General features: G+C 33.1%; 1 protein-coding gene across 1 annotated transcript; it reads left to right on the top strand.

Moving 5' to 3' along the window:
• Positions 1–4139: 4139 nt before the first annotated feature.
• LOC119667759 (juxtaposed with another zinc finger protein 1-like) lies at positions 4140–5553 on the top strand. Its single transcript, XM_038077066.1, has 2 exons — positions 4140–4429; positions 4494–5553. Exons 1-2 carry the CDS (start codon positions 4237–4239, stop codon positions 5396–5398), a joined length of 1098 nt encoding a protein of 365 aa, XP_037932994.1. The 5' UTR covers positions 4140–4236; the 3' UTR covers positions 5399–5553.
• The last annotated feature ends 5780 nt before the right edge of the window (positions 5554–11333 follow it).

Raw genomic sequence — 11333 nt, forward strand, 5'->3', positions numbered from 1 at the left:
GATGATAGTTTTTAAAGTTATCCCGACCTATATTATTAATCAGTTTATTTACTCATGGTGATCGAATAAGACCATTTCTTTAGTGTAGAAGCATTAAGAAGAAAAAATTGTTTACCGTACGTATTGTGACTCAAACTAAACATTTTCTGTTAATTTTCAGTAATTTTTTGGTAAAAGTATTAAAACTTTATATATATAAAAATTCGTTCATCTAAAGATTCTAAAGGATTGTCAAACTTACCTCGGTGATTTTTACCTCGGTGACGTTTTCAGCGAATGAAAACTTGGAGAAGTGGAAAAGAATTGGTGTTCAATATTACTATTCCAACCTAACACAAAAAGGCTTGCAACGTCGAAATCATTCACTATAATAAATGATTGATGATTGAATGAAAGATAATCAATCGTTATAAAGACCTTATAGATGACCTATTCAGCTTTCGGTACAATGCTGTAAGATTTATTCCAAAAAAAAAAAAACAGTCCTGTCCTTAAAAATGTCAACATGATTGAGGCTCCTTACACTAAATCACGTTCAGATTATATCTACAGAAGTAATAAAATATTAATCTACCTATGCAAACAGTTGGGACGTCAATAAAATATAGGACAAAATGCAAACCCCAAAGAAAATAAAACAGAGTAGATTAGAAATGAAGCAGCTCTTCAATATTTATTCCATTAATTTCAAAGAAAAACACAGTCAATAAAAGCTACTGTATGATTGTAATGAAGTTTTTGTAAAACCATTATGTTTTTAATATTCATCACATAGTAAATTTATTTCATTAGCTACAGAGAGATATTAAATCAAGAGTTGATATTAACATACTGAAGTTATTATCTCAGGTACATCACGAGAACAGATGTAGTGTTGCTATTTTTATTGACAGCCAGGCAGCAATTAAAGCTCTTGAATCCTTTGTAACAAAATCAAAAATAGTAAAAGAATGTAGAAAAGCAATCGACGAGCTAAACCGGTTGGCCGATATCACACTCATCTGGGTTCCTGGGCATAGGAACATCGTAGGGAATGAGAAAGCTGATAGTTTAGCCCGCTCTGGTGCCTCCCTAGATGCGTCACTGGCGGTATTAGTCTATATTACCCTGGAGACCATCAAAAGAAGTACCTTTCTTTACTTTCTGCAACTCGTGAATAACAGATGGAAAGCACTAAGGTCAACTTCCAGGTTAACGTGGCCCACCTATAATAAAAATAATTCCCTGGAACTGATCAAAAGAGATCACGTAAACACTGCAAGGCTTATTGCGGTTCTTACTGGTCATTGGTGGTTAGGAACTCACGCAGAGAAACTGCGTATTCCCCATAACTCTCACTGCAGAAGTTGTGGAAACCCGCGGGAGAAAGAAACAATAATACATTTTCTCTGTGAATGCCCAGCTCTAGCATCCAGAAGATATAGGTTCTTAGGAAAATACTTTTGTGATAGTTTATTAGACTGCTCAATGGTAAGGATGAAATACCTGTTAAATTACCTAAATTCGGTGGGATGGATTTAGTCTCTACTCTTCTATACTAGGGTTCTTGCGAGGAATGTGGTAACAAAACGGCGAAAAATCGCTAATTGAGGTACATTTGAAGTTATCTTATGACCTGCCACTGTAACCAACCAACCAACATCACAAGAAAAGTCCATCAAAGTGACATACTAACATATTTAAGTTATCATCGCAGATATATCATAAGAATTAATCAAAATAATATACTAACTAGTACAACTAATTGAAAATTTATTAAAAAATCTTATAATACCTTAACTCCTCTTCGTATCAAGCCACAGTTTGGGGTGAGTAAATTGTGCACAAAGACTCAACTGATAGTATCACATCAGTTCCGTTATATTCGTTATACGACATCAGTTATATGGTTTTTAACCATAACTACTGTGGAAGATTTTGCGTAAGGAAATTCGATGACGTGTACACGTCAGAAAGTCATACCTTTCGATAGCAGTGAAATAATAGAATAGTTGATCGGAGTTAAAGCTCTATGGTACAGTAGTATTAATTCGAAAAACGAATAATATTCATATAAATTATTTTAATTCAAAAATTTTTTTCCCTCCTTGATTTTTTAAATAGACCGCGGCCATATTTGCACGAATGTCACAAATACAAAACGATAAAAAACGAGTGCACAATTCGTTAAAATTGACACGAGTCAACGGTACAGATTTCGACTTTGAGAGTTGTCATGCCAGAAATAAAAGTTACGATAAAATAATTTAAGAGAGTAATATAAATTAGCATGTTAAGACTTAATTTAGGCAAATTAGCAATTATATTTTAAAAAATTTAAGAACCATCCCACATTGTACACTACAAGGCAGATTTGACACTAAATTTATTTTTTGTGTTTTTTATTTCAGTTTATATGATATTTCAGTGTCCAGTAAAAAGCACTTAGCAGTTATTTAGCACTCAGCCGACATAAGAAATATGAATAAAAAATTTACATACAAAATCAGATGACAATTTTTCTTTATTTTTGCTCTTCAGTAAAATATTGACTTGAATTAATATTTGATTATTTCGAAGTTCATCAAAAATGATAACAATGCTATGTTCAAACTACTTTACTTAACTCGACAAATAAACAGATATATGGGAATATGTGCCATTTTACGTAAAAAGTTCATACAAAATCTATACGGAATTAAACTAAGTAAGTATAATTACCGTAACCGTATAACGGTTATAAGTATGTATACGTATTGTCATATTATTCATAATTATAATCACTCTCTAAATCTTTACACAGTAAAAATTAACTCACATGACGTTTAAGTGTTCCCTAATTGTGCATTGCTAAACCGACTTTAAGTGTTTGCACTTTCTTACTTAAAGCTTGAATACTCCTAAAACAGCGAAACAAAATAAAAAAATAAATAATAGTTTTTTTTGTTTGAAATACTACTGAGTGTATTTATATATATTATTTAACATTATATTTTTATTAAAAATCTTTTTAAGTTCTTGTTTGGAATTATGTTCCATTATGTTCCCTTTGCTCTTAATATAACTTAATATAACTTGCACTCGTAATTACCGAATTAGAGTTTTTCTGGGAAGCATTCTCTGAATCCGTGAACTTAACAAAAAGAGATTTGCTATACTCGTACCGAATGGATTTTGAATGAGAAATCCAACTAAAGCCTCCCTCCTATCAAAAAGAACTTTAAAATGAGCTAAGTATGATAGTCTAAATAGACTATAACCGAAATAATGTTATGTTAATGTTTGATATACTTTAAAAAACTGTTGGCAGCAAACATTCGATTAAGAAACAGGACTAGTTCACATCGGACATGTAGTAGCTCTTTTAAGTGCTGCTAATTTAATTTACCATAATTCAAATGGAACTTAAATTTTAAGGTCACTCTAAAAATTCTGTATTATCGGTGAATTGCTAGCAGTAAAATGTCAATATGTGTTTTCGTTTCTAGTTTTTATCAGTAAGCAGAGTGTTGTATGGTGTTCACACCACCGTTCGATATGGAGTTGATTTAGAAAATGTCATTTTAAATTAAAGTGTTTACACTATGAGTAGAGTAATTTCATTCGACTTATCTCTGCACAAGATTTTAATTTTAAAGTCAATATAATTCATCACGAATTAGTGCACAATTTACACTAAAAAAAAAACAATAAAAATATATGAAACCTATGTCTATAGGCACCATTGAAAGCGCAATAAAAATTATTCAATTTTTTCCAAATCCAGTACATTATTTAAAAGTTAGTCACATTAATTTTATTTTACAAAACAAAAATTATTGCACTTACGTACCGGTTTGGTATATCTAATGTGAATCTAAAAACTATCAGAAATCTATTACAAAACTATAATATATATATAAGATTTTTCTTTGGTTAAAGCAAATGCAAAAGAGTATATGCAAGGCCGACGTAAATTTATGACCTCACAGATGATATAATCGCCGAAATACTTGAAGTAAAATACTTCCAATCACTTTATAGCATAATTCGTTCTACATAATTGGTTAATTGATATATAATTTTCAATAATTACACATTTTCTTGCATGGCAATACCTAAAGTCACAAAAAAAAAAATATTTGCCTTCATTTGTGTCAACTTAAACGATTTGCATTCGTTTTTGTTCGTCTGGCATTTGTCACACTCTGAACGTGTTTAGACACACTCTCCAAAGACTTTGATTAACGTAATTATTATTAAAAAAAAATAATAATAATGGCCTTTTTCTTTGGTAATCAATGCCAATACCGCAACTGCGGACAAAAGTTTAATTCACTCGCAGCTTTAATTCAGCATGTAGAACGGTGCCATGTTTTCCTAGACGACGATGAGAAAATAAGTAATGATCAATGTCAAATGGTGCCCTTAAGCAAAGTGCTTCCAAACGATATAAATGATGTTAGAATGGGTAAGATATCTTTTATACCTTAAATTTATAACAAAATCTAACCCCGTATCGGACTTCACAATAGGTCGTCCAGTTAGTCAACCTTCAGGTTCACGTCGAAACTTTAATGCTTTATCTTCATTGCAAGCTATTGTTGGTAATGGTAACCCAAATGAGACTCCAGTCCATCGTTCTCGTGCCAAACATCCATCAACTTCATCTGTCCTAAATGTCAACATGAATACTCCTGAATCGTTTTTACAAGCAAGTGATTTTAATAGTTCAATTTCTTCATACAATTCCTTTGAAATGCCATCAATGTCACCCATGGAACTATTTGTAAGTCGTAGTGCTGGGCTATCCTCACCAACAGGAAGTAATCAAGACTCTGATGTTGAATCTGATATAGCATTTCTGTTTGAAAATGCTTCCAACAGTCGCATTTTCAATACAGAATCGTTATTAGTACCAGATCAAAGAGATGAACCTACTACTGACCGAAATTCTTTTGCATTGGAATTCAATACTGAAATGCCAACTACAAGTCGCGGTATGTATTCCCAAAATCCACCAGGTGAACTTATTTCAATAGCTGGTCAAGTCAACGCACTTAGAGAAATGCAAAATGAATTAGGGGCTACCACAATGACTAGATGTAACAGAAATACTCATATTGAGCAAAGTGGTTTAACTGTGGAAGAAATTATAAAGTTGTCAGTGCGATTAGCAGATCATTCAGAGGCAAAACCCTACAGGTGCCCTATAGAAGGATGTAATAAAAAATATAAGGGCTTGAACGGACTTAAGTATCACATTAATGCACCTCGCAAGCAGAGAACCAAACCCATCAAAAAAAGGGAAAAATCTAAACAAGTAAGTGAATGTCCTGCAGAACCACCTGAACATGTGCCACAACCTTCTGCGGTGCGTCCTTCTCATGATATCGAAAATGAATACATGGAAGAGGACATTAATGTGGTGGACCTATGAGTGTTCAAGTGCTTAATGGAAGTAATTTTAAAACTTTTAAAATATCTCAACTAATTTACATTACAAAAAATTTAAATAACTATTCTAAATATCCTATATAGTAAATTGTTCTGATTCTTGCATTTATAACATCCATACATTAAATAAAATTTGGAATAGCATATTTGTTGTGTTTAGAACTTTATCTTTAAATCCTTGCTAAAGATTATGTACAAAACTTTATTTACATTTTTAATCACAGGTTTTTTGAGTTTATATATCTAAATGGGGAGTTGTTTAAAAAACGTATCGAATTTTGACCAAAATTGACTTCATCACATTCAATTAGAGTGAAGTTTGTCTACAAGTTCTTAGTAGGCAGTAGCAAGACTTATTATATTTCAGAAAGCAATTTTTAAATTTCTATGCTAGGAAATAAAAGCCAATGTTAGTTTGAGAATTTACATTTCAGATACATTTTTAATTGGCCAAAACTTTGGCTCTAGAAATCTTATACGTATAATATATTGTGGAGTTTATGGCATTTCGGAGACAATTTGAGTGAGTTTTTTTATTAAAAAGAAAAGTAATTAAAATATTTACTGTTCTAAATTTATGGAAATTTATTCAGAAAATTTAAATTAGCGATTTCATAAATCTTATATGCAATATATACTTAAAGAAAATTTTTTAAAGTATACCCACAGTTTTGACCATATCAAATTTAAAAAAATAGAAAAAAATAGAAAAAAAGAGAGTGAGAGAGCGAGAAAGAGAGAGAGAAAGAGGTAAAGAGAGAGAGAAAGAGATGAAGAGAACGTGAGAAAAATAGAGAGAGAGAAAGACAGAGAGAGAGAGAGAGAGAGAGAGAAAGGTAGAAAAGAAAAAATATCAAATTAATATCACAGTATAAAACACAGTATAAAAGCTGTTACTTGGAGATAAAAAGCTATGCCTCAAATAGTCATATGGCTTATGAAATGAAATAGTGACTCTCTGGGCCTTGTGAATGATATATTCTGGAACAAGGAATCATATTACATTTAGGTTGGTTTTACGAAGCTCCATAATTTACATCGTTTGAACAATAAAGGTCACACATCAATATAGTTCAAAATAAATGCGGATATATAGTCCAGAACATAAGCACGTGAAGTCTTCTCAATATAGTTTAAATTAAGTTTACATATATAGTCCGGAATATATAATAAGTTTTTTTTCATCATATTAACATTAATAAATTAATAAAATTAACATTAATAAAATTTAATTAGTTATTGATTAATTGAATTTTTGGCTGACCAGCTGTCGAGTATTGGCAAATACCTATCATCAGTGCTCTTGGAATTATATCTTATATTACCAAGGGTTGAACTCGTGCCCTGCCAAATGTTATTCTTGTAATTTACTACTGTTTGCGATATTTTTAATATAGTTTTATATCTATAATTACGTTAAAAAAATTAATTAATGCGGTTCTTATATAATATGATATGATATGAATATTTAAAGTAGAGTTATTTGGTTTGGTTTGTGCCTGAAAAAGTAAAAGGCACATAATAATAATTATTTTGAAAAATATACCTTCTGTTCAAAAAGTACATATAAATTGTAAATAAAACACACAAATTTAAATTTTATTCCAAATTTATTTTATCTTCTTCAAAATATGCTCCATCTGAAGCTTATGGCAACGCTTAACCCAATCTTCCATACACTTTTCGTAGGCCCGTGCAGGTATGGCTTTTAGTTCCTTCGGCGAATTCTCTTTTACCGATTCAATTGACTCAAAACGCTCACCACGAAGGGGCAATTTGAGTTTCGAGAACAGAAAATAGTCGCACGGATCCAGATCTGGTGAATATGGTGCCTGAGCGATGACAGTGGTGCCATGTTTGGTCATAAAATCGCGTACAACAAGAATTTTCCATAGTAAAAATCGCTAAATGCACTTGAGGTAGTCTCACATTAACAACTGCTGTTAACAAACTAATTGACAGGTGGCGCTCAAATTTGTACCATATGTCAAGAAGGAGTGTACAAACAGAACAAAAAGAAATTTTTAAGAAAGGTCTATTACTTAAGGAGTAGTTAACACAAAAATCCGGATACTTTTTGAGCAGAAGGTAATATGTAGCAAATTTAATTATTATTTTTTGTCTTATTTTTAAATGGGAATAAAAAGAATTATTAGTTGATTTTTATTTTTTTATTGATAACTGTGATGGTCCCTATTCTTATCACAGTTTCCATATGAGTAAATCATAAATATGTTCTATTCTCTTTTGCTCTGCAGCAATAAACTTAGTAGGAAAATTAAAATAATTTAAAGTATATTACATAGATTAAAAATAAGATTAAAACAAACAATTTTCGTTGTTTTTATGGATCTTTGCATACAATTACACTTTATTTTCATTGAATTATTAAACGCTGCTTTTCATTTGCCACAATTTATGTTTATCGATTCCTTACCTTAATTTCTTCACATTAAATTTTACCTCTTCGTGGTTGCGTTTGGAACATTTCGGCAACTCCATGTACCTATCGTACGGAGGAGAACATTAAAAAAGGATGTGTGCAAATATAGAACAGAAATATGAAATCGTTATACGTATAGGCCAACTTCTGCCAAATTCAGATTTTCAATTTCGTGCAAGAAATTCAATAAAAAATTTATGCGCTACTTTTCCACCGCAGCTGTGCACGAGCTCGAATTGCTATTTAGTCCACAGGAAGGTGGTAGTATCCCGAAAGCGATGATACTGTCACCGGTGTCATTAATCATCTTTACTGCGTTGGTGCAGTGCCCAAGCGATAGGTACACTTTCGAAGTATTTAGTTTATAGCTGGAAACTTTCATTGCAGCCATGAGCGTTACGGATTCTCGTATTCTCGTATTCTCGTATTCTCGGATTCTCGGATTCTCGTACATTTGTAAAATATTAGTTGCTTTGTGGAGAAATTGTTCTGATTAAACTCGTGCAGTGCGATTCCCTTGTTGAATTTAAAGTCGGTATTGCTTTATTAAGTGATTATGTGCTCTAAATACTTTTATGCAATGTGGGACTGATGGACGCTATGTACTACTGCGAGAGTGGGTGTGGGCTATGTTGAATTCTTGAATTCAGCACTTAATGTTTTTTCTCAGTATCATCAAGAGAAAAACTTCAAATGCAATTATTTACCCATCGGATGTGAACTGAATTAATGGTAAATGTTTGCGGAAATGTTGATAAGCATTAAATGTGAGAAAAATATTTTGCAATAAAACAGAAAAAAGTCGAGTTAAGCATTACAAATGTATTTGCTCATACTTTATCACTCTAGGCTAGTGTAATGAGTGATTTAACATATGTGTAGGAAAATCTAATTAGTAACAAATGCTCTATTTAATTAGTGCGCCTCTAAGGCAGTGACATACTTTCCTGTTTTTCCAGAACAAAATTTACGCTCCAACTCCACAATTTACGCTCCGACTCAATGTGGCATGTGAATTTGGCATGTAACAGTGTAAATCTATGAAGCCCATTTCCCAAAATAAAACAAAGTCTGTAAAGGTAACAATATTTAGTTTAATTATGAAATGGTTTTCAATTTCATTTAGCCAAGTTCTATGAATTCCGTCGAGAACTTTTTGTTTTTAGATATGAAATTTTTTAATATAATTCTACATTGTCTGCGCAAATACTGCGTGGAAATTAATTCCACGCCGTTTTTGTTTTAAAACTTTCTCCACTCGGTTCCTGTTACAGTTTTCAGTTTTTATTTTCCTCAGGGGAAGGCTGTCAATTTCGATTTCAAGTTATAACAATTTATGGGGAAAAATAGCAAATGATATCAAATAAAGTCTCTATGAAGATGGTGAATTATTAGAATACTGTACGATTTACTAAACATTTGATGCGACACTAAATTATAATTTTGAAAGTAAACACTAAAGTAAGAATATGGTCAAAAATTTATAACTGAATATGTGATGATCAAATCCATACTACACACTGTTTTTTATAAGAACGTCTCGTAAGCCTGAAAGATGATGTCAGCTGAGGTTTAACCTACAATTTAAAAAAAAAAACGTAACCCAGCACTATTTTGCATGCAACGGATGAGTGATAGTGATATGTGATTAGATATGGACAGGGAGTGAGTGAGTCTGTATCCAAAATCCGAAAAAAGGTGTAATGGAAGTATAATTGTATTTTATTATGTATTATGTTACTATGTATTATCAACGATAGGACAGATCACATGAACATGGAATTTCGGAAGAAATTCCTTCGGAAGAAAGTTCGAAGTCCTCATTCCCGATCGATTGGACTAGTAAAATGGCACTCCTGGATCAGAACCAGAAGTAATTTTATGGTTCACCGAAGGTTCAAAAACCAAAGAAGGAGTTGGTGTTGGAATATTTGATCCTAACACCAGAATCTCGCTAGCGCTGGGTATATGGCACTGTCTTCAAGTAGTGCACTATAGATAGTCAAGCAGCAATCAAAGCTGCATCCTCCTGAAGGTTTTTCTCAAAGTTTTCATTAGACTGCTTTGATATGCTACAGCAGCTGGCTAGCAAAAACAAAGTGACGCTTTGCTGGGTGCCTGGGCACACAGAATAAAGGGTAATGAATCTGCCGACAGTCTTGGAAGGGCAGGATCTGCCACTCAAACCTGTGGACCGGAACCCTATTGTGGATTAAGTTGGTCAACAACTAGGTATCTAATTGATAAATGTGTCTCAGCCGAGAGAGGTCGCTACTGGCGCGACAATCAAGGTAACCGTCAGGGTGAACAGCTGGTTCACCCATTCAATTATGGCAAGGCATCCCTCCTTAGCAGATCAGACTTGAGATTGCTGGTGGGATATTTAACGGGTCACCATGGACTGCGTTATCACCTTAATAAAATAGGTTTGTCCGATTTGTCGACTCTGCTTAGAAGCAGACGAGAGTACCAGTCACATTCTCTGTGGTTGCCCAGCCCTGATCTGGGCAAGGAGGAAGTCACTGGGACGAGAGCTGCTCTCTCCTTCTGATATTAGGAGGTCCTCAACGGACGACATTCTGGCTTTCATTCGAAAGGTGGAATGTCTTCTGTTCGGTTAGGGTCAGTTGCAATCTGGTCGCAGTGCTCTGCTCCATTGGGAGCTAGTATCGCGTATATTCTATTCTAGTCTACTATATATTATTATTACGATTATGTATGTTATTTTGTCTCATTCGGCTGTTTTCGTTTTCTGCATCAGAAAAAATTATGTACGATCCATTCTATGATACTTACATCATTTAGCGAATCAGTGGCTTCATTAGTATAGTCACGTCTTGAGAATGGACCGTACGATGTCCAAACAAAAAAAAAAAGGCTTTGAAGCTGTAGTTGAAGAAAGAAGCCTTTGGAGAGAAAAATATGTCCAGTGTAGTGATCACATTGAGAGAGCACTAACCACGCTTCATGTATGAGATAGAAGAGAGAACAAACGCAGCAAACGCGCCTGGAGAGGATCGTTTAGCCAGTATGAAAGTCGATTAAGCAATACGATTATCATGCGTGCATAAAAGGTTGATTTAGAACTTAGGTTACTTTGTTGATTATGAAAAACTCTATTTGGATGCTAAAACAATAAAAAATGGCTCGCATAGGGACGTATACGTTTTGATGGATTAGGTTGATTGAATGGTTGAAAATCTCAATACTGAATTTAACTGTGGTTATGTTGACTTATCTTGATACGTTTTTTGACCTCTAGCGATGTTTTGTTGTAATTAGAAGTTTCTTCAGTGTTAGGTTCTGATCATAGCCAACATTTTTTTAATGAATGTCATTGGTTTTTGACTCCGTCTTTGATGAATATATGGTATATTCATGTTAAAATAAATAAATAAAATTTTGCAGTTCATTTTCTATTATATACACAGACATACTCCAGATAACTTGGTATCGTAGTCAAGTGTTTAGGTCT

This window comes from Teleopsis dalmanni, chromosome 1 (genome assembly GCF_002237135.1).
Source record: "Teleopsis dalmanni isolate 2A chromosome 1, ASM223713v2, whole genome shotgun sequence".
NCBI classification, from domain to species: domain Eukaryota; kingdom Metazoa; phylum Arthropoda; class Insecta; order Diptera; family Diopsidae; genus Teleopsis; species Teleopsis dalmanni.

Bases quoted from the DNA above. Each gene is read 5' to 3' on its own strand.
- LOC119667759 (XM_038077066.1), top strand. From the start codon at position 4,237: ATGGCCTTTTTCTTTGGTAATCAATGCCAATACCGCAACTGCGGACAA. The intron at 4,430-4,493 runs GTAAGATATCTT...ACTTCACAATAG, and splicing joins TATAAATGATGTTAGAATGG to GTCGTCCAGTTAGTCAACCT.